At 48.7% G+C, this 22,864-nt stretch overlaps 1 protein-coding gene and 1 pseudogene across 9 annotated transcripts in view; one reads left to right on the top strand and one right to left on the bottom strand.

Moving 5' to 3' along the window:
* WDR37 (WD repeat domain 37) overlaps positions 1–22,864 on the top strand; it is a 78,945-nt gene that overhangs the window by 17,078 nt on the left and 39,003 nt on the right. For 7 of the 9 annotated variants that reach the window (XM_053225191.1, XM_053225189.1, XM_053225193.1 and 4 more), the window contains 8 exons: positions 972–1,068; positions 3,561–3,656; positions 3,986–4,050; positions 7,475–7,610; positions 9,177–9,248; positions 12,531–12,575; positions 14,220–14,296; positions 21,727–21,967. In XM_053225191.1, the coding sequence (XP_053081166.1) occupies positions 972–1,068; positions 3,561–3,656; positions 3,986–4,050; positions 7,475–7,610; positions 9,177–9,248; positions 12,531–12,575; positions 14,220–14,296; positions 21,727–21,967 (829 nt within the window). The remainder of the gene's footprint in view (positions 1–971; positions 1,069–3,560; positions 3,657–3,985; positions 4,051–7,474; positions 7,611–9,176; positions 9,249–12,530; positions 12,576–14,219; positions 14,297–21,726; positions 21,968–22,864) is intronic. The other 2 variants (XM_053225190.1, XM_027073304.2) reach the window with 1 other exon arrangement.
* LOC113603559 (U1 small nuclear ribonucleoprotein C-like) lies at positions 16,632–17,319 on the bottom strand (annotated as a pseudogene).

Raw genomic sequence — 22,864 nt, forward strand, 5'->3', positions numbered from 1 at the left:
AATTTAATAAACATCGTATGTCCTTTTTTTATTTGCAACTGACTAAACATCAGAAAGTTTGTGCTGCACGGAAACTTGAAAAGTCACTTACATTGGTGGCAATTAAGTACTGAAACATTTTAGAACCATTACGAGTTCCGTTCTGGAAATACTCTGAGTGTGGGGTCACACGAACTAGCACGTCGGGCGTGCTCTCTGGAGAGGAGAGTAGTGTAGACTGTGCGGGCTCCCCACGACCAGCAGCGTCCAGAAAGTGCGTGTGGGTGAGCATGGGTGGGGCCGGGGACGCCGCCCAGTCACTTGTACCTCAGACTTCTGCAGAGGCGTTGCTTCTGCTCATGGACTTCCCATGAGGCGTAGAGGAGACTCCAGCTGTGCAGAACACGGGGGCAGGCGTGCAGGCACGTGTGGCGTGGTGCTCCTGACACTCACCACATGGATGTTCTCCTGTAACAGACACCGTTTGCTCTTACCGGTCAGATTTCTCATGTTTCCCTCCTCACAGTCTTGTAGGTGTTAGGAGATGTCCAGGATTTTGTCTGAAGCACCGTGGATGGGAGAGCTCTCTTAAAGCTCTTCTGTTAGTAGGTGTCTTATTAAGATTAATTTATAATGTCACACGGTAGAACTTTAAAGACTGTGCATGATGAAACTGCATTTATGGGAACTGTCTTCCTTCTCTACAAATGTGGAGGTTTTTGAATAAGGTAGGCTTGTTTCCTCCCTTGTAAAAGGGAAAATTACGTTATTTTGAGGAAGTGCTTGTTCTTGAATCCTGTATCACGCTGGATAGCCATTTATATCATTTCATCATAGTTTCGTACGTAGAAATGCGGAACTGTGAGTTTTGTAAGCATTTTACGTATAAGAAATAATATATAAAATAAGAATTTAAGAGAAATGAGAATTCGCTTTGGAAAAGAGTTTCTTATTCATTCATTTTAAACAGAATCTTCCTTTTTTTTCTTCAGGATTCTAAGCTGCCTTCCTCGGTTCGCAGTACACTTTTGGAGCTGTTTGGTCAAATAGAGAGAGAGTTTGAAAACCTTTACATTGAGAACTTAGAATGTGAGTATCTTCTGTCCTAATAAGCTTTTGTAAAATTTTGGGTAGACGGTCACCACTGTATCCATTTTGTGTTCTGTAACACACATAGTGGCTTCGAGTGACCCAGATTGATTACCTTACAAGTCACCGGTGGGAACTATGGGGGGCCCCTCCCAGCAGACTCAGGTCAAGGCCTTGGCAGGGCTGTGCTTCTGGAGGTGAGGGGGAGGGTCTGTCTTTTGCTTGTTTGAACTGTGGCAGATTTTCAGTTCTGTGCATCGTGAGGACAGAGTCCCGGTGTCTAGAGCCCGCCTCACCCCTTGCCTCAAAGCCCTTCCACCGTCCGTCTTCGAAGCCTTCAGTGGTGAGCATCTCTGAGCCATTCCTAAGGACGTGAGGGAAGGCTGGGTCATCGGGCCAGGCAGGGTGACCTCCCCGTCAGAGGTCCCTCGCTGTAGTCACACCTGCAGGGCCCCTTAGCCATGGGGCTCACGTGCTCACAGGTTACCTTTGGGGTGGGTAGCATTCTGCTGGCCACACTAGCTCATTCAGATGGTGGTTTTATGAAAAACAAATGCTTCTTACAACTATGCCTATACAAAGTATACTGTAAATCGAGAAATTATTGATTCATGTTTTCCTTTAAAATATACTGTATTTTGAGAATTTCTCAGTATTATCTGTTCGACTTATTTTAAAGGTCAATCAGAAGTATCTATTTATTATTTGTTTATTTTGGAGAGAGAGAACATGTGCACACGAGCTGGGGAGGGGCAGAAAGAATATCCCAAGCAGGCTCTGCACTGTGAACACATGGCCTGACGTGGGGCTCCAACTCATGAACCGGAAGATCGTGATCTGAGTCGAAACCAACAGGAGTTGGACGTTTAACCTACTGACCACCCAGATGCCCCAAATCAAAATAGTTTTTAAATTAGCTTGGCTTTAGTTTTTATTCTTAGATTTTTTTTATATAAGCAGTGCCTTCATTTGCTTAAAGAATCAAGCAGTGTAGGGGATTCTGGCTGGCTCCATTGGTTGAGCGTCTGATTTCAACTCAGGTCATGATCTCCCGGTTCTTGGGTTTGAGCCATGTTTTGGGCTCGGTGCTGACAGTGCGGAGCCTGCTTGGGATTCTCTCTCTCTCTTTATGCTCCTACCCCACTTGAGCTCTCTCTTTCTCTTTCAAAAATAAACTTAAAAAAAAGATTCTGTGTCTCGCTCACTCTCTTCCTCTGCCCCTCTCCTCTGCTTATTCTCTCTTCTCTGTCTCTTAAATAAAAAAGTATCAGTTGTAATGATCAAAGCATTATTGAGTTTCTGTTGTGATGTAAGGCCTTATTAATATTTTATGAACTCATGTAGTTTGTTCAAGAAAAACTGTAGGATTACAAATGACTACTGCTGGATGTACTTTGAGTTGACACAGTCTTGTGCTGCCTGGCTTTGGTGGCGCCCTGCCTCTGTAAGGTCTGCTCAGAGCCTTTGCCCTTACCCTCTCTGTCACCTGACCCGGCCCCTTCGTCTCACTATAGCCTGAGTAGAGGGTACATCGTCCTGGCAGGTGCACAGCCTGGCTTGGGGGGGATGTGTGGCCAGCTCATGGTCCTGCTGCCTCGCTGTAGTGGCTTGTGCCCTCGGCTGAATCCTGTTCCTTGGCCACGTGTCATTCCTCAACGTTGTGGCTGGAAGACAGCCCTGGTCCCGCAGACCTGTTCCGGAGGAGAGCATAGGCACAGGTGTCTGCTGATCGCCTTCTTGATGACCGATGACCTTCCTCTTCATTCTTTCCCTGTGGTTCTGAGACTTTTGTGACTCTCCGTCAATTTTTTTCAAACTAATTCTTTTTTTTTTAATTCTTTTTTTAATGTCTATTTATTTTGAGAGAGAGAGAACGAACGTGAGCGGGGGAGGGGCACAGAGAGAAGGAGACAATTCTTCAGCAGGCTCCAGGCTCTGAGCTGCCAGCACAGAGCCTGATGCAGGGCTCAAACCCACGAACTGCGACATCATGACCCGAGCCAAAGTCGGATGCTTAACCAGCTGACCCACCCAAGCGCACCAGATTTTTAATCTTTGTTACATATAATCCTTACTTGGCGCTCTGTGGTCCCACGCAGCCATAGTTTTGTTGTATGCTTTTCCTCCCAATTTCAGTGTTCTCGGCTAGACTGTAAACATTTCACTGAATTTTGGATAGTATCAGGAAAATGTTTTTAAGTGTATAGAATAAAGGACAAAGGAGATGGCCTACCTTGAGGTCCAGGAGCCCTGCCCGCGAGCCCTGGGGGCGCAGTCTTCCCAGTGTAGGGAGAGCAGTGGTTCTCAGTGTGTGAGAGGTGTCGCAAGTATTTTGAGAAGTCTGCGAACCTAATGTTAGGGTATTATTCATGTCTGTGTTTAGATAATACTTACACATAATATTTTTACACCCTCAAGTTTTGGAAGCGGTGAATATGTTTCAACATAAAAGTTCACGTCTTACCTTTTTGAAAAAACCTTTTTATTCCCAGTGCGTAGGGAGATTGAGACTCTTAATGAACGTTTAGCTGCCGAAGGACAAGCGATCGATGGGGCGGAACTGAGTAAGGGCCAGCTCAAAACAAAAGGTAAGGGTGAGCGCTCCCGACAGGACTGCCGACCCGTGACATGTGGGGGAGATTTGGGATTTCATGAAGGACGTGGGTTTGTTTGCTTGCTGCGGTCAGCGGTGCTTGGGGCCCGTAGTCAGGTGTGGGTGGGGGCGGGTGAGGCGGAGAGGGGTGCCAGGAAGCTTGGCGTCTTGTTCCAGCTGTGCTGTCACCTCCATGCCAGCGTGGACAGATGGACCCTCGGGTTTCACTGTCTTCCCGTTGGCAGTGAGAGGTGGGGTTTGCTGTCCAGTCTGTCCCGGCTCTGACATTCTGCGGCCCTGACTGTCGATTCTCTGTCTCTGCAGCCAGCCACAGCACCAGCCAGCTTTCTCAGAAGCTGAAGACCACTTACAAGGCCTCCACCAGCAAGGTACGCAAGGCGCTGGCTCTCGGGCCGCTCATGTGGTATTTGAGGTGTGCGGACGTGTACCTGAAGTTGCATATTTTCCAATTATAAACATGTAACAGAGAAAGAGGAACTTCTGCTGTTTAGAAAACTTAGATTTTTAAAGGGAATATCCTAGATCTGTGAGATGGCCACAGCATATGGACACCTAGACACTCCCTTGCCCCGGTTCCTGTGAGAGTAAAAGATACGCGTTAGTAGCTACGGTGTCTTTTTGGAGGGAAAATACATTTTGTATTGTTATTTGGCTTGATACAGAGGCTCTGAATTTGGAGAAAGGTAATGGCGTAATGCAGTGCACCACAGGCACGTTTTCCGCCACCCACTGTTTTTCTCTCATTTTCTGAGCATTATCCAGAAGTGAAGGTCTTGTCTCCAGGGCAAATAGGGACGTATGTGGTATTTTACTTCTTTAAAAATAATCTTGTTCTGACCTTCCTAAAGTGGCAAGGATTTAATTATTTGGGAATAAGTTTGTCTGTGAGGGAGTACTGCCGTGAAGTAATATTTTGAAGTAATTCTGTGTGCGTTTTTACTTTGAAGTATTTTGAATATACAGAAGATAAATTAGTTACCCAGCCTTAATGAATGTACATTCCTTTTGCTAAACCTGAGGGAAAAGTTGAAATTTGTGGTGAGTCTGCTGTGATGGCATAGTTACTGTCAACTCTGTTTTTCCAGTTCGTCCCTTTGAGCTTCAAGTTATGTAGCATGACATCTCCAGCGAGATTAACTACAAGTAATAAAGCAGATCCAGTCTTGCTGCTGTTTCTGCTTATTGGAAAACTTTGTTATTTAAAAAATACAAACTTTGATTACATTTTCTTGTGTTTCCTTTGATAACTCCAGAGTATAAGTGCTTAGTTAAAAAAATTTTGTTGTTATGTATTATCTAGCTTATTAGTTTCTAAGTTTTTAATAAATTTACATCAGAGTTTTCTTCGAAATGTATTGTGAGACTATGTTCTTGCTCGTCTTAACTTCTTGTTATATTATCTTAAATTATATTGTTTATTCTTGTGGACACAGCTTATGTGTACAATGTATATGGTCTTAGAATTCAGAAACTTTCTGGCCATTTCTGAAGTAGAAGATGAACAGATTGTATAAAGTTGTCCCTTACTAGGAATAGTAAAATACAAGATTTGGACAAAGGGAAGGTTATATACAATAATACTCTGCTTTAAAAAAAAAAAAATGTATTAGATATAAAGTGCCCTTTGTTTTAGATACTAGAAACTTATCTCAGTGTATGAGAAACATATTAATGATCTTTATTGTGCACATTGAAGAATAATAACGTAAGATGTTACCTGAAGGTTGAAGAGTGAATCTGATCCCAGAATACATTCTGATCCGTGCCGTAGTGTGTATTCTTGGCAGTAACACTGAGTGTGTGTGCAGCAAGGAGGCCTCGTTACTTGCCTCCTGACTCAGCCCTGAAAGGCAAGTAGTGTGTACGTGGTGGGATGGTGGGAAACGCACGTGTGTTCAGCAACCAAGAGGTCTTCCCTTCCTGGGTGGCTGAGGACAGGTCGCTGGTGTCTGTCGGGAGGGATGCCTGACCGTCTAACGTTAGAGAAACGTGTGAAAATGTTCACACGTGTTTTTACAAAGATAAATAGCTCGCATTGTGAAAAAGACCTTTCTGGTCTTGTTGGAGTAGTTTAGATTGTATGTTAATGAGAACGATAATTAGGGCGACAGGTGTAAGCATCACTTTGTCATTTTGTTGTGCTTCTCTGTCATGAACACTGAGTAATTCAGTCTTTTGTGGGGCCTCTTCGCAGTAGTGAAGGGGTCAGCATTTTTAAAAACAAAGAGTTAATAGGTATTGAGAGCGTAGTGTGCATTTGGAAGCAACACGTGACATGATTTGTTACGGTGTTGATGAGCCGCATGTGCTCTGCTTCCAGAATTCCGCCAGAAATGCGGTTGCCATGAGTATTGAGCGGTGACCTTGTGTGGTTCCTGTCCGAGCGGGGTGGGTGAGGGAGGAGTGTGGTTCCACTAGTTCATTTCTTCTCACAGTGACGTCTGTGTCACACACAGCAGGAGGCTTGGAAACTGAACTGTACTGCCACTTCCTGTGGGGCAAGCTGTGCACGTTCCTAACCGCTGCGTTCTTGAACATCCGAATGGCACCTTGCGCCAGCAAAAGCCCTTTTCTGTGTTGGGAGGGACGGTTCTGCTAGTGTGGGTGGGGGAGGGGCTTTCAGAAGGAAAAAGAAGACGAGGAGTTGGCGTTTGTGCAAGTCCTTTGGTAAAATGCAGACCGAGTCAGATGGAGCCTGTCGGTATTACTGCCGGAAGAGTCCGTCTTCATAAACATTTCTAGCCGCTCTCTGCAGCGGAGGGTGGTTTGAACGTTCATACCCGAATTGATGGAACAGTGGACTGTGTTGTAATGTGTTTATACTAAATAAGAATGAACTTTGATTCATTTTCAGGGCTTCGCCAAATCCGTGTTCCAAATAGCTGTTTAACACCACTGATTTTTCTTTTTCGTTTGATTTTACAGTGTCATCATTCTGATTAATCTCCATTATTCTGATTAGCTTAAAAGCTGAAAGGCCATTCCTTTTCTCTGAGAACAGTTTAAAAAGCAAACTCTGAAGAGTTGTTTGTGTTTAGTTTCTTGCTCACACACTTTCTATTTTTCCTTGTAAGAGAAAGTGAGACTCGTTTGCCGTGTGTATCGTACGAGACGATGCCTCACCTCGTGTGCACCTTTGTGGTTCTCCTGTCTGTTCCCGTCAGACTGCGAGCTGCCCGAGGCCAGGGCCTGCTGTCGCTCTGTGTGTGTCTCCTGGCGCGGCGCCGGCACCGAGCCCGCGCGCAATAAACACTGTTGGACAAACCTCATCTGTTAGAAGTGTCGTCTTTGGATTCCTCCCCACCTTGGGCTCTTTTCCTCCTGATAATACGTGGTCGGTGTAAATTACCAAAAGCGGGAAAAAATGAAAGTTCCCCAGTAATAAAAGGTAGTGTTAAGGGTGTGGGTATACCTTCCTGACTTCTTCACTTCTTCATGTCCTGGTAGCTTTTTTTTTTTAAAGAATTTGGAAGTTCTGTCTGCTGGTTTGGATTTGTGGAAGACACTCGCAGTGTGTAAACAGGCCCCTCTTCTTCATCACGGGAGGACACACGTGGTTTGTGGGGGGTCGGGGGTCTTCTGAGAGGCCTTAGGACGGCCTTCGTTGTTGCTTTGTGACACCCAGCTGGAGGGATGCTGCTGTTTGCGCTTTTGTTGTGTGCCCTTAATGCTTTAAATATCCTGTTCAGGGGTGTATGACGTTCAACACATCTTTTTCCGTTTTACCTTTTTTAACTTAAAAACATTCGGTCAGTAAATCGTCCACAATGCTCCTTCCCGTCATGGTTTTAGATCGTCTCCAGCTTCAAGACCACCACGTCGAGGGCTGTGTGCCAGCTCGTGAAGGAGTACATTGGCCACAGGGATGGCATCTGGGACGTCAGCGTGGCGAGGACACAGCCCGTGGTGCTGGGCACCGCGTCTGCCGGTAAGTCCACAGCCAGTCGCTCTGCTTGTCGGGCGTGACAGCCGGTGCAGATGACTCCCTGTGGGGTGGGTGGCAGAGTTGGCGCTGGAAGCCGGCGGGAGGCCGAACAGTCCTTGAAACCAAAGCACTTGGCCTTGTTGTGCTCCGTCAGGCCTTGCTGCTGTCAGCAGGTGTGACGTCAGGTGTCTGGGTGAGCAGGTGCTGGCTCCGTGGTTGCGCCACCCGTGTTTACGGCAGCATAAGGTAGAATGTCTTTTGAACAGGCGAGGTACTTTCTTGTTACAGTCGAGCGTGTGTCTGCTTGAGTTGTGAGGTATGGCCCAGGGAAGGGCTGTGTGGTCTCTGAAGCGGGCTAGCTGTTCTAGGATTTAGGTGGAGGCAGGGGTGCTGGCAGCCCTTTTAGCCTGTGGGACTCCCGGGGCCGGTGTTAGAGACCCTTTTCTCTCGTTAAAGAAAAGATAGGTTTTGAAAGCTATCCAAGGTGCCTAACCTAATAATACCCTTTCCGACCAAAATTACTGAAGTTAAAAATGGTGCCCACTTATTGAAAATGATTTTTCCAGGTACTTAGTGGATTGTGCTTTTTTTTTTTTTCTTCTTTAAGTTAGTTTACAGAGAGAGAGTGGGGGGAGGGACAACCACAGAGAGGGAGAAAGGATCTGAAGCAGGCTGTGTGCTGATAGCAGAGAGCCCGATGCCGGCCTTGAAATCATGAACCTCAGATCATGACCTGAGCCGAAGTCGGACACTCAACTGACTGAGCCACCCAGGTGCCCCACTAGATTGTGCTTTGTTTTGTTTTTGAAAAAGTTTATTTATTTATTTAGAGAGAGTGAGTGAGAGGCAGAGAGAGAAGGAGAGAGAATCCCAAGCGGGCTCCATGCTGTCAACACAGAGCCTGATATGGGGCTTGATCCCACAAACTGTGAGATCATGACCTGAGCCGAGATCAAGAATCAGAAGATTAATTGACTGAGCCACCCGGGTGCCCCTGATCTGCTTTTTAATAGAAGTAGAGAATTTTACAGCAGATAGAACCATGAATGAAGAAAGTTGACTTGTTTAAAATTATGTTCACTTGTGAGCACTCCCCAGTGTTTTAGAAATTCCCTTACAGTTAAAAAGAAAGAATGAAAGGGTCTGTTTCTGGTATCTCTGAGATCTTGTTTAGATAATTGACATTTATTTTTCAGATTTTCTATTATGTAAGAGGAAAGGCCCAAATGCATACATATGATCTCAAATAATTTGTAACTGGAGTTTTGCATTCATTTACTGTGTGATGATCTGGAAAGTGTTAATTCAACAAAACAGTGAAACTGTGATGGGTTAGAAGGACCCTGGCGAGGTGCAGTCAGTGTGACCATGTGCCATGAGTCCCAAGTCCCTGGGTATCTGTTTGCCACCCCCTTGACCTGGGACAGGTCACCCAGTTCTCCTGTCTTGGAAACGTGGTTTCTGATCTACAGTCGGAAGAGATACTAGTGGTAATGTAACTTCTCACTTTCATTTGAAGACTGTAGAATTGGTGGTGGGTCAGTCACTCCTGTTCTTTGGATCTTGCAGATCACACGGCCCTGCTGTGGAGCATAGAGACAGGGCGGTGCCTCGTCAAGTACTCAGGCCACGTGGGGTCAGGTGAGTGCTCCGGGGCGGGCTGTGCCTTGTGCTGGGAGGGCACTGACCTGGCTGCCCGCCGGGCGGGCCCTCGCGACGGGCGGACGGGTGTGCCGCCTCTGGCAGGGAGCCTCAGGAAGGGACCGCTCCGCTGCCCTGCATGCAGAGCAGGACCTGTCTGCGCTTCATTTACGGGCGCCTAGAAAGCCACCTGTCGACAGCTTTGGAACTGAAGTGTGGACATCGTCTGCGATCGTGTACTCGTTTTAGAGGTTCTCTTTCGGCGTGTGCTCTGCGCGTGTCAGGGCCCAGGGAGGGATGCCGTGTATCCCGGGCTTCCTGCCGCACCTCCTGTTGCCGCCGGTACGGCCGCTCGTCCCCTCCTGTGAGCCGCCCCTGCACGCTCCCTTGTGTCCTACCGCGTCTCTCTCCCTTCCCTCCGGGTGCCCGCTGTGCTTCCCTCTTCCTGGCACGCCCTCCACTCCGGTGCCTGTCGGCTGCTTCCTCATTCACTCTCCCCTGCCCAGCCACCGCTGCACCCCTGCCCTTCATAGACAGCCCGGGTGTGCCTGCCCTCCGCTTCTTGGGCTTGGGTGCTAGCCCTTCCCTGGGTGGGGGACGCATCTTGTCCTGTCTGGGCTGTGACCCACGCTTTCCCCTTTTTTGGGGTCTCGTTCCCACGGGGTCCCTCAGCACATGAGTGTCTTCAGTCCGCTGCAGGATGGTGCCCAGGCGGGGGAGGCAGTGCTCACGGCGCAGGGAGGCACTGTGGCTTGTTTCCTCCACATGTTTATTCCTTGAAAGCGTTTGTAAAACGAAACACGTGCACATCATCGGAAAATTCAGAGGGTATTAGCCAGCCCGTGTAGACAGTTACAGCACTTTGCTCCCTGCCCTCTTTACTCCATTTCACTTCCCTGAAGGGAACCACTGTCGACAGCTTTATGTATTCTGCTCTTTTCTTTCATTTTTCAAGTAGTCTTACCCCATTGTGGGGCTCAAACTCACGACCCTGAGATCAGGAGTCGCACGTTCCTCCAGCAGAGCCAGCCGGGCACGCCCTTATTCCGTTTTTCGAAATAGCCTATTTTATTATTTCTGAGTGTTGGAGTGTTAGACAAGTGCTTCCTCCTGCTGGAAGGAGGGCCGTCTCCCTTGCCTCGGATGAGATCCTCCACTCTTGTCCTCACCAAGTGGTGACAGCACAATTCTCATTACTCGTGGCTATGTGTGTATTGGTCACAGTTGCTTGTAACGTGCCTTGTTTTTTCTTCCGCCTGGTTTCTGCATCCATCCCTGACTCATCCCTGTGCTCCTGTGTGACGTGCCTTTCCGGTGGCCATACTCGGTGCGGCATCTCTGTTCCTTTGTTGTCCCTTCCCTGGAGCTTCCCCTCTCGCTGGATGGCCTGGACGCCCAGCTCTTCACCGGCCACCCTGTGCACCTCTCTCCCGTGTCCTCTTGCCCCAGCACGTGGGGTGCACACCGCCCTGGGCATCAGGAGGCCGGGTGACGGGAGGTGGAGCGCTGATGTCTGGCCTTCCCTTCTGGGGTGCTGTCCTCACAGACACCGTGTCTGCATTGCTCGTGTCCTGGCTTTGGTCTTTCCACTAGGTGGTGTTGCGATGACGTGGCCAAGGTCCCGTTAGCCTGAAGGGAGTGGTTCTCCCCGCCTGGGATTTCTATGAGCATAGCTCACTGCAGGTGGTTTGCCGTGTCTGTCCTGCCTCGTTCCGGCATCACCTGAACAGAGGACCCTCCTGTGCCTCGTCCCCTCTGCCTCAAGAGTCACGTGCTGGGCTTCGTGGCTGCCCCTGCCCGACCCCCAAGTAGAGCCCTCTTGTGCGGGGGATGGTGCTTCTTCCTGTTTGTTGTTCTTTTATGTTTGTGGTAAAGTTAGGCACACAAACCATTTAAAGATCGGGTGCCTCTGAAGCTTGCTGTGGAGAACATTGGTCTCTGGTGGCCTCTCCCTTTCTGCTCCCGGTGTGGCCTCTGGGAATTGAGTTAGCCGCGTGTTGGGGGTGCTGCGCATCTTTGGAGGAGGTGCTGGCGGGGCTCACCTTCCTGTTCTGCCTCAGCCACGGTCAGCAGACCCTCTGCCGGGGGACGGGGCGTAGTTTGGCTGCAGCCCGCCCCCTGCCGGGTGGCACCTGTGCGCACGTGCAGGCCTGTCCCCATTCAGTGGCGCCGTCCCTTCGGTGAGCTGGTGCACGGTGTGCATGTTGCAGCTGTGACAGTCGTGAAGCGCCCGCTGTGTTCTGGGTTCCCGGCCGAGTGCTCCTCACGTGCTCTTTCACGAAGCATGTGTCACGGCTGTGAGGGCCACCTGTGGCACTGGTGGCGCGTTCAGGTTTGCACGGACCTCGAGGTGAGAGGTGGCCACGGAGCTTGCCACTTGCTCCTGGCCCTAGGGGCATCCTGCCGTGTGTGCGTGCGTGCGTGTGTGTGTGTGTGTGCGCGCGTGTGCGTGTGTGTGTGTGTGTGTGTGTGCGTGCGTGCGCGCGCACAGGGTCATGACAGCTTATTGCCGGTCCTGAGGAGGCTGTGGTGTCCACCTGCTCCTCCCACACTTACCCGCAGTCTACACTCGCTGGACTTTTCATTTCCTCAGGAAAAGAGAATTCCCAGTGGTGTAGCTGGCGGAATCTTTCTGAAAGAACTTGCTTCATTTTCTGGAACTTTCTGTGCACTCTGTCCTGTCGTGTGTTCCCTGTGTGGGTGTGAGTGCTGGCTCCCTCTCAGGGTGGTCCCAGCAGCCAGGCTCCGGCCTCTGCACACTCTGGCTCCTTCTTCTGTGCACCCCACTCCTGCTCCTTCTTCCTGCGAAGCACCTCGGTCCTCCCCCAGCTGGAGGAGGGGACCGTCCGTGTGGATCCTGACTCTCTCTCCGAGCTGGCGAGGCCTGCCGCCTCTGCTCCCAGGGTCTCCTGGAACGGGACGGGAGAGAGGGTGGGCAGTAAACAGTGTCCCTGCTGTGGTCTGTCCCCATCTGTTGTCATAAGTATGGTTTCTCTTTCATCCTGATTCATTTTTCACTCGAGAGGACTTCCTTGTCTACAGAAAGAAGTAGATTATTAGTGTTGTTTTTCTGTATGTCTTATGTGTCAGTAATTTGATCATTCATGTTCAGTGAGTTTTTCATGCATCTCTGCATTTATTCTTAGGTTAACTGGGTGGGAGGATCTAATATTGAACATTAAGTTTTTTTAATTCTTAAAGTTACCTTGTAATGCACGTTGTTATGAGAAACGATGATATGTCGTTATTTTATACCTGTTTTGTAATGTTTTTGTTTTGCAGTAAATTCTATCAAGTTTCATCCATCAGAGCAGTTGGCTCTTACTGGTATGTTGATCTTTTTTTTCTTTATTGAAGAAAGTTATAGATAATTTAAAAATAGCCATAGTCGTTCCTTTCTCGTTGGTCCCTTCCGTAAAAGTCAGATCATCATTTTGTGAAATACTCGAGGGATGGAGGAAGGAGGACACATCAAGTGGCACTTGTTTCACCTGTAGTGTATTGTCAGGTGAGCTTGGCTCTCCCGGGAGACTGCACGTGACCCACCCTGAGCTGGTTTTTGCGAAGCCCTTAGTGGTTGCCCACTTTCTGCTCGTACCACAGAGGGAACTTGGTTTTCTGAACACCTGTCATTACTGCGAGTTCCTAATCCTGCGTGCATCTGAAACAGAGGAGGGCAGAAACAGTAGCCCAGGTCATGGCAGTCTGCGGGGCCAACGTTTTTCCTCCTTTCTAGGCGCTCCTCAGTGGTGGCCGCGTGGTTTTGCCGTGATTTTATGTAGTAGTTTGTACAGCAGCTTCATTGTTGAACTGAGGAGTCTTCCAGTAAAATTGTCTGACTGTAGACTCCTGTGACTTTGGGGGACACTGACCGTAATCTCGAGGGGTAAATGTTTAGAGAGAGTGGAGGTCAAGCTTTTTTTGTAAATTATCGTAACTAAATGTTCTCATCTTTGACAGCCACATGGTCCATGTCACAACCACTCAGCCGTGTTAGTGTGAAAGCAGGAGAGGTAGTGCACGGGTGAGTGGCTGTGGCTGTGGCCCGTGGGCCAGATTCTGCTGACCCTGGGGTAGAGGGTGAGAGTGGGGCCAATCGGGTGCTTTTCCATGTGAGCAGAATATGGTGGGTCTGAACAGGCCTTGACCACAGCTAGTTGATGCCCAAGTAAACACGTGGGGAAAAAAGTAGGTGAGAATTTTCCACTTTATGTAATCGGTGAGTGATTGTGAGGAGGGAGGGTGGGGGGGAACAGTGATGGCCAGAGTTGGGGCGAGAAGGGAGGGTGGGGGAGACCGGTGATGGCCAGAGTTGGGGTGAGGAGGCAGGGGAGAGGCATGCTCAATGGAGGTTTGCACGCGGGGCAGGAGAGCTAGCAGGGCAGGCAGTGAGCTCGTCTGACAACTTGAGAAATGTGCCACTGTCCACACGTGGCCGCTTTGGGGAACCTCCTAGCCACAGAGGGAAGCGAGGTTCAGACGGTACCTTGTGAGGGCAGCTGGAGATGCCCGCCCTGCACGTCTGTGTGCCCTTCCCCGGCCCTTCCCTCTGTCCCATGTGCACAGCACCTGGCACGCCTGGCCGGTGGCAGTAAGGCCCCAGACCCGCGGGGCCCAGCAGGCTGTGAGCCCACTGATGTTGGGCGCAGGGGAGAACGTATTTGTGTGGGGCTCACTTTTCTGAAGTACTGTTCGGTTTACTTAGCTTCGATAGATGGACAGGATAACCTGTACTTGTAAGTGTTGCCTGAACCTTCACAGCTTTTCACCGTAAAATGAAAGGAGGGGGTATTTTTAACCACCATCTTAATTGTGTGCATTTAGCCTGTTGTCAGCAGCATCATGCAGTCTCAGAAGCAGCTCTCGATCATTGAGTTACAGAAGTCTGATGACGCTTGGCCAGAACCTAGCAGAAAGCATCTTATACCTGATGTGCACTGTGGGTAATTGTGCCCTGATTTCTGTCCTCAGCTTCTGGAGATCAGACCGCCCACATTTGGAGATACGCCGTCCAGCTGCCAACGCCCCAGCCTGTTGCTGACACCACTGTAAGCAGCACCTTTACTTACCATGAAAGCGCCACTTGGGGTATGTTGTAGGGTTCTGGACACTTGCAAAGTTTAGGACAAATTTATATGGTCTCTTAAAAAAAAATTTTTTTTTTTAAATGTTTTATTTATTTTTGATAGAGGGAGAGTGCGAGGTGGGGAGGGCAGAGAGAGAGGGAGACACAAAATCTGAAGCAGGCTCCAGGCTCTGAGTTGTCAGCACAGAGCCTGCTGTGGGGCTGGAACCCATAAACTGCGAAATCATGACCTGAGCCGAAGTTAGATGCTCAACCGACTGAGCTACCCAGGCGCCCCCAAATTTATATGGTCTTACAGACTGGATGTTTGTGACCCCCCTTTAGAGTTTGAAGCCCTAACTGCCCCCCAGTGTGGCTGTATTTGGAAGTGAGGTACTGACGCTGGGGTCCTATTGGCATAGCATTAGTGTCCTTCTCCAGACACCAGTGAGCTTGCATGTGTTTCCCTTCCCTGCTGTACCTGGGAGCTGCCATGTGAGGCTGTAATGACAAGCTGGGAAGGCTTGCACCAGAAACCAAATAGGCCGCACCTTGATCCTGGCTGCCCGGTCTTGGTGTTTTGTTCTGGAAGCCCGAACAGAGGACAGTGTTGAAAGTGAAGTTCCTTGTTTATATATGTGTGCATGTATGTTCTCGCCCCCCTTTCCACAGCTAGTAAACGTTGGCCATTAATATTTAAAAACTATACAATTAGGTCACGTTTCTTAACGTTTTATATGTTTTAGACCACGAGTCTGTCTTTCACGTAAGGTGAACTGGGGGCGCCTTGGTGGCTCAGTCGGTTGAGTGTCAGGGTCTTGGTTTCGGCTCAGGTCATGATCTCACAGGTGGTGAATTGAAGCCCCACGTCAGGCTCTGTGCTGGCAGTGCGGAGCCTGCTTGGGAGTCTCTCTCTTCCCCTCCCTCTCTGCCCCTCCCCTGCTCTGTCTGTCTCTCTCAAAACTAAATGAATTAAATAAACAAACGTAAGGTAACCTGTGTAAGTCACTGTGTGTGACGTCATCTTCAAGGAGGTAAAGGTAGGTGGTTGACAACGGGTTGCATATTGAGAAGAAGGATGGGTGGATTTAGACCATGAAGCCTTCAGTTAGCTTTTTTCCGCTCGGATGTAGTTGTTCCCTTCAGCCCAGCACCGTTTCTGGTCACACAGAGGCCTCGGGTAGCCTTCTCCTTGCTTCCGTCGCAGGAGAGCCGAGGGGTCACTCAGCCTGGCCCTGTGCTCTCACGTGGGCGGACACGGCGCCGGGCAGCGCGGAGCTGGGGATGCACTGTGGCCGGAGTCGCCAGGAGGACGGCACTCGCCCTCTGGCCGTGCTGTTTCCGCCTTGGAGTGTTGTGTTACTTGTTTCTTTCTTTGAAATGTTGTAAACATTGTTCTCTTTGGAGATGGGTTAAGTAATTACAGTGATGAGTAGGAATTGTCTTCAGTGAGGAGATCTAAACAGTTCGTTTTTATTTTTATTTTTTATTTATTTTTTGAATGATTATTTTTATTTTTTAATATTAAATTTATTGTCAAATTGGTTTCCATACAACACTCAGTGCTCATCCCAACAGGTGTCCTCATCAGTGCCCATCACCCACTTTCCCCTCTCTCTCACCCCCCATCGACCCTCAGTTTATTCTCAGATGTTTTTAAGAGTCTCTTATGGTTTGCCTCCTTCCCTCTCTGTAACTTTTTTCCCCCTCCCTCTCCCCCATGGTCTTCTATTAAGTTTCTCAGGATCCACGTAAGAGTGAAAACATATGGTATCTGTCTTTCTCTGTATGACTTATTTCACTTAGCATAACACTCTCCAGTTCCATCCACGTTGCTACAGATGGCCAGATTTCATTCTTTCTCATTGCCAAGTAGTATTCCATTGTATATATAAACCACATCTTCTTTATCCATTCATCAGTTGATGGACATTTAGGCTCTTTCCATAATTTGGCTATTGTTGAAAGTGCTGCTGTAAACATTGGGGTGCAAGTGCCCCTGTGCATCAGCACTCCTGTATCCCTTGGGTAAATTCCTAGCACATTTTTATATTTATCTATCTATCTATTTGTTTATTTATTTATTATTTAAAACAGTTGACAATTTTATTTTCACATCTCACAATACAAATGAAAATTGCTTTTTTTTTTTTTTTGTCCCGCTACTCCCTTGGAAAAACTATCCTCTGTTTGATAGGAAAGGGGAGCAAGTCTTCCTTGTCATGCTGTTAGAAAACACCCAGAGTCACAGCACCATGACCTCCTGGTGAAGTAGAACAAGTAATATAAAATGGATATAAGGAGGTTTCTGTCTCTCCTTACCTGTCTGGTCAGGTCATTCCTGGCCAAGTGGGCACCATCGTGGGACGGGCGGGGGAGGTCTCATCATTGGGGGCCCCAGGCGTCCTTGGCGTGTAGCCTCCCATAGGCGGCCTCATTCCAGGAGAGGGTCCCACTGGCATCATCCCAGGAGGAGGAGGGCCCCCCATATGGGGTGCTGGCGTCATACCAGGGCAAAGAGGACCCGGGAGACGAGGGGGAGGTGGGATCATTGCTCCTGCAGACGGAGGACAGAGAGTGGAGCAGGAGGAACCTTTCCTTGCTGAAGTGCAGCAGTTGCTCTGTCCATCAGGCTCTGGGCTCGCTCTTGCATCCATTTCTGATAGCGGATCTTTCACATTCTCTTTGTGTTTCCTACTACCGCAGTGTGTCTTTCTCGCAGACGGAGAGTCATGGGTGAGGTATGTGTCGCAGGAGTCACAATAAAACTTAGGCATGTTGCTCTGCAGACCATTGGCCACTCTGTCGTACGTTTTTATTTTTAATTAAAATTTTTGTTTTAAATTTTAGAGTGTGGGAGTGCAAGCAGGGTAGGGGCAGAGAGAGGGAGAGAAATCTCAGGCAGGCTGCACGCTCAGTGAGGAACTCGACATGGGGCTCAATTCCACAACCCTGGGATCACGACCTGAGCTGACATCAGTTAGGCGTTTAACCACCTGAGCCACCCAGGCGCCCCCTGAACAGTTCATTTTTAATGGAGTGTTTTGTCTTTTATTTTAACATGTTTTTTTCCCTCGTGGAATAACCAGATTGTTATTTAACGTGGCCATTGGCTCAAGAAATAGTGCTGACAGATGATAAGGCAGAGGGGCCAGGGAGAGGGTTCAGCAAATGTGTTAATGTTGTATGGATTTGTTTTCAAAGGAAATAAGAAAAATTCTAGTTTTGGCAGAGGGAAAAAATCACATATAGTACTTACATTATAAAAACGTAATATATTATTTACGACATTAAATTGACCCTGTTTTCTTCTTTGTGATTTTGCTTGCGTTGGGTGCAGGGACTGTCTGTGATTGATGGTTGCCACCTCAGGCTTTTGGGGTGACTTGGGGCAGCCCGTGTCAGTCAGTGACGGAGCCTCGGAGTGTCCCGCGCAGCCTGCCCTGGAGATGGCACTTGTCATAAGCTCTCGCCGCCTGGGCTTGCCTCGGGTTGACTTAGCGGCTCGCCTGCATTTTAGAAGAAACTCTAGTCTGTTAAGATCCTTGTTCATTTTTGGGGCGCCCGGGTGGCTCAGTCAGTTGAGCGTCTGACTTGGGCTCAGGTTATGATCTTGTGGTTTGTGAGTACAAGCTCCGCATCGGGCTCTGTGCTGACAGCTCGGAGCGTGGAGCCTGCTTCGGATTCTGTGTCTCCCTTTCCGTCTGCACCTCCCCCTTTTATGTTCTGTCTCTCTGTCTCTCTAAAATAATTAACACATTAAAAAAAAAAAGATGGTGGGGTGCCTGTGTGGCTCAGTTGGTTGAGCGTCCGACTTCGGCTCAGGTCATAATCTTGTGGTTTGTGAGTACAAGCCCCGCATTGGGCTCTGTGCTGACAGCTCAGAGCCTGGAGCCTGCTTCGGATTCTGTGTCTTCCCCTTTCTCTGTGACTCCCCTGCTCACGCTTTGTCTCTGTCTCTCAATAATAAACATTTACAAAAAAATTTAAAAAAAAGATCTTGTTCGTTTTCACCAGTACAGCTTTTTAAAATTTAGCTTGGACCAGAGAGTTTTAGTTGGCATCTACCAAGAAATATTTGATAAAGAAGTGTTTGGGTGGTGAGTGGAGACACTTTCAGATGGCCTGTCAAGTCACTGTGGGACCCCAGCTGTGTGATGTCGAGCAACTGCTTTAATTCACAGGGTGGCTTCACTTTCCCTGTTGAAACAGGAAGATCGAATCAGGTTACCCACGTGGCTTCCAGGGACCCTTCCTTCACGAGAACCGTGATTCAGTGGCTCCTTGGTCCTGTGGCTGCTCGTGTTCGGGAGATCCACTTAGCATTAAGTCAACAATGTTGGACATTGTCCTCCGCTGTTGCTGGCGGTCAGAATGGTTCAACTGAAATGGATTATCCCCAAGATGTGGGCAAAAAGCACACAGACCATTCTCACTCTCCTTCCCCTGCTCTTCACGTCAAGTGTTAAAAGAGCTTATAGGGGTGCCTGGGTGGTCAGTCGGTTGAGTGTCCGACTTAGGCTCGGGTCATGATCTTGCAGTCTGTAGGTTCGAGTCCTGCATTGGGCTCTGTGCTGACAGTTCGGGGCCTGGAACTTGCTTTCGATTCTGTGTCTCCTTCTCTCTCTCCCTTCCCCCGCTCATGCTCTGTCTCTCTCTGTCAAAAATAAAAATAAACATGAAAAAAAAGTTTAAAAACTTATAATTATTCGTGAATGCGACTTACTATCTTTGCATTTTAAAATACTTTCAATTCTTGTCTAGTTTGGACAAATGATTTCTGTGAAGGTTCCTATTGACCTTCCCATCGTGCGTCCCGAGAGCTAGAGCTCTCTGAAATGGGGGTCCCCTGGACCCGCTCTGAGGAAATCCCTGCATTCACGCTTACTTGTCACTTTTTCCTTCACAGTTCTCAGGGAAAAAAGCACAGCAGGCGCACCAGTCCTGTGTGCCAGCAGTGAGCAACACTCTCAGGAATTTTGGGATTATCTTTGATGCGTCTCTTCTTCCTCACCTGTTTTCCATCTTCCATTTCCATCTGTCTGTGACATCTCACTGCTTCTGGTTCTTCTGTAATTCTGAATGCACTTCTGTCCTGTCTCCCCGTCTACCCTTTATGTAACACTTACCCAGAGATCTCTGCTGAGCCGCGGCTCCACCCGGCACCCCTCTTCTGTGCCTGCCTGAGGCACCGTGCAGGCCGGCCCTGCCCGTCAGGGCCAGAGAGGGCCCGGGGGCTCCTCACGAGTGGCTGTGGGAGCTGAGGAACCTCGTGGCCAAGGGGCCATTGTTGGCTGGGGGAGAGCCCCGAATCACAGCATCCCCATGCGGCATCTCCAGGGACCACATTGCTCTTCCTGTTGGGGTGCGGTTACCGGTCAGGGTCCTTTCTCCTGGAGCAGGTTATGCTCCTGGGGTGTGTCCTCATGCTGTTAGCCCGCAGGGGCCGTCACCTCTAGTCCCTGCCGAGGCTCCCCGTTCCGGCCTGGCTACTCATGTTGTATCCTCTCTGCACGCACGAGGTCAGGAGTGGTCTTTCTGGACTTGTACTTGCCACCTTGCCAAGCCCTTTGCCAGTCCCTGGTGCCAGCCCAGACCGGACGCATTCGGTGTACCTCCCTCCCTGCCGGCCCGCTTGGCCCTCTTCCTGGGTGTTCTCCCCTCATCCCTCTTATGCTCTCCACCCTGCAGACCTCCCTGACTTTGCTTCGTAGTCTTTAGTGTGCTTTGAGATCGGTAACTCTGCATAACGTGTGTTTAACTTTCCTGCTGGATGGAGAGTCCCTGTGCTTCCTGCATTTGACCTGGGAGTGCCCTGAGCGTCACTCCTGGCATGCTGCCTCCGGTGGCCGCTGCCCCCCTCCATGACTTTCCACTGTCCTTACCCCCTCGGGTTTCCTACACAGACCTCAGACCCTCACGCCGTCCGCACCCTCCTCTGCTTCTCTGTGTGTTCCTCCTGCTGTGGGGCCTCGCTCATTGGCATCCCTTCCATGTGGCCTGGCTCCCGGCTGTCAGTCCTTGGGCAGCTCCGTATGGGATGTGATCTGTGTCTCTCCCGCCTCCTCCTCTGAATCCACCTTTCCCACCTCCACGCCCGTGACTTTGCTGTTTGTGTAGCTTCTTGGGGCTTTGGCACCTGCTCTTCGGTTGGGAATGCTGTTTCCCTAAGTGTTTGCGCCTGGATCCCTTGTTTTCTTCATGCTCCAACTCAAATGTCACTTTAGCAGAGGGTCTTTCCCTGATAATTCTGTATAAAATAGCCCTCGCGACTGCCCATCCCTCCATCTGCTCCGTTTCTTAGTGCTTATTACTGCCTGAATCTGTGTGTGTGTGTGTGATGCATCCTTACACTTTGTGCATGTGCCTGTGACCTGTATCCCTACACTGTGTGTACGTGTGACCCATATCTCTATACTGTGTGTGTACGTGTGACGTGTATCCTTACACCGTGTGTATGTGTGACCTATATCTCTATACCGTGTGTACGTGTGACACATATCTCTACACTGTGTATGTGTGATCTATATTTCTGTACCATGTGCGTGTACATGTGACACATTTCCCTGTACTATCTGTGACATTACCACTCTAGCATGTGTGTTTACATGGCACGTATTTCCATACTAGCGTGTGTATACGTATGCCATACATTGCCATATGAGTATGGATGTGTGTGTATGTGTGCACACGTGCATACATATGCCCCTGTGTGTGGTCTGTCTTCCTCGCTAGCATGTAAACTCCGTGAAATGAGGACGTTTCCAGTCTCTGGGGCTCTAGTTCCATTGTTCTGCATGTCCATGTGAGACACAGGTCATCTTTCTCTGCTGTGGGACTGGCGTGCAGTCTGGCGGTGTGTAAGCACCTGATATTTGTTGAATGAAAGATCGATACGTTTTCTTAAAGAGCTGAAGCCTTTTGTGTTTTCATTTTAGTTTTTGACAAAAGACCTTACAGGAAAATAAAATGAACTCATATCTGTTTCTATAGCAATCGAATTCTAAGTAGCCTTCTGAGAATTGAAATGTTTCTTTTTTTATTGTGATAAATTACTGACTTTCAAATGTATTTTATATTTTAGTACATTGCTCCTAATATGTGGTAAAAATTTAAAATAAAATCATTTTATTTGCCATTTTATTGCTGACTGGAAATGGACTGTAGCTTATTGATGTCTTAGTGGCCTTAATTTTGTTCTCTTCTTATATGTGGTCGTGGGTTTTAACCAAGTAGATAATCATGAAGTTGATAAACAGTCATCAAGCTCCAGATACTTGCCAGATACCGTGCTGTTGTTGGTCATAACGATGATCAAGTCCTAGAAAGACAAATGACAACAGTCTGATTGTGTCGCTGTGTCAGAAAAGACTCAAGATTCCCAGGGAATTTCTTCTCTGCTCTCACCATCAGCAGCAGATATGTGGCGAAGATGAAGTGGAGTGCTCCGATAAAGACGAGCCTGATGTTGACGCGGATGTGTCCAGTGACTGTCCTACCATCCGGGTGCCGCTGACATCTCTTAAGAGCCACCAGGGAGTGGTCATAGCCGCTGACTGGCTGGTTGGGGGGAAGCAGGCAGTGACGGCCTCCTGGGACAGAACGGCGAATCTGTTTGATGTGGAGACGGCGGAACTCGTTCACTCTCTGACAGGTACTTCAAGTGTTTGTGATTTTCAGTTGGCGTGCTTTTGATTTATGTGCATGTGTTTATATCTTACCTTGCAAATTACTTCTTGTCCAGGATTATTTTTAGTTCTTGTGGTACCCAGATTGTGATTTTTCAGGGACCCTTTCTAAATTACAGAACTGTTTGTTAGCTAAACCTATTTTATCTTTAAGGGATTTAACTGTAGCATGTAATACCTAGATATTTGAAAAATGGTTGTTCTGTCAGCCTCCTATTGCTTTGTAGCAAATTTCCAGAAACTTAGTGTCTTAAAATAACATGGATTTATAAGCTCATGGTTTCCCTGGGTCTGGAGTTCTGGGCACATGCTCGCTGGTCCTGTGCTCAGGGTCTTATGGGTGAAACGAAGGTGTGGTCTGAGGCTGTGATCTCATCTGAGGGTTAGGTTCTGTCCTCTTACTTACCGCTGGTGGAAGGATTCGTTTTGTTGTGGCATATGGCTGAGGTCCCCATATGACTGAGGTCCTTGTTTTCTGGCGACCTGTCAGCTGGGGACCCACCACTCTCCGCATCCAGAGCGTGCCCTCATATCCCTCGTGGCCCCTTCAGAGATGTTTCCCCACACAGCTGTTTGCTGTGTTCTCCGCTTCCAGGAGAACATCTCTTTTCAAGGGCCTGCCTGATTAGGGCACGCCCACCTAGGACAGAGTTTCTTTTGATTAACTTGAAGGCACTGATTTGGAGGTCTTAGTTACATCTGCAAAATCTGTTTTACCTTTTAATGTACCGAGCTTACCAGAGTGATATCTCGTCGCATTTACAGGTTCTGCCCCAACTCAAGGGAAGGTATCCTCCAGGGTGTGTATGCCAGGGAAGGGGGTCACCGGGACATCTTAGAGTTATGCCCACTACAGACGTTTT

The sequence above is a fragment of the Acinonyx jubatus genome, chromosome B4 (genome assembly GCF_027475565.1).
Source record: "Acinonyx jubatus isolate Ajub_Pintada_27869175 chromosome B4, VMU_Ajub_asm_v1.0, whole genome shotgun sequence".
In the NCBI taxonomy this organism is placed as follows: Eukaryota; Metazoa; Chordata; class Mammalia; order Carnivora; family Felidae; genus Acinonyx; species Acinonyx jubatus.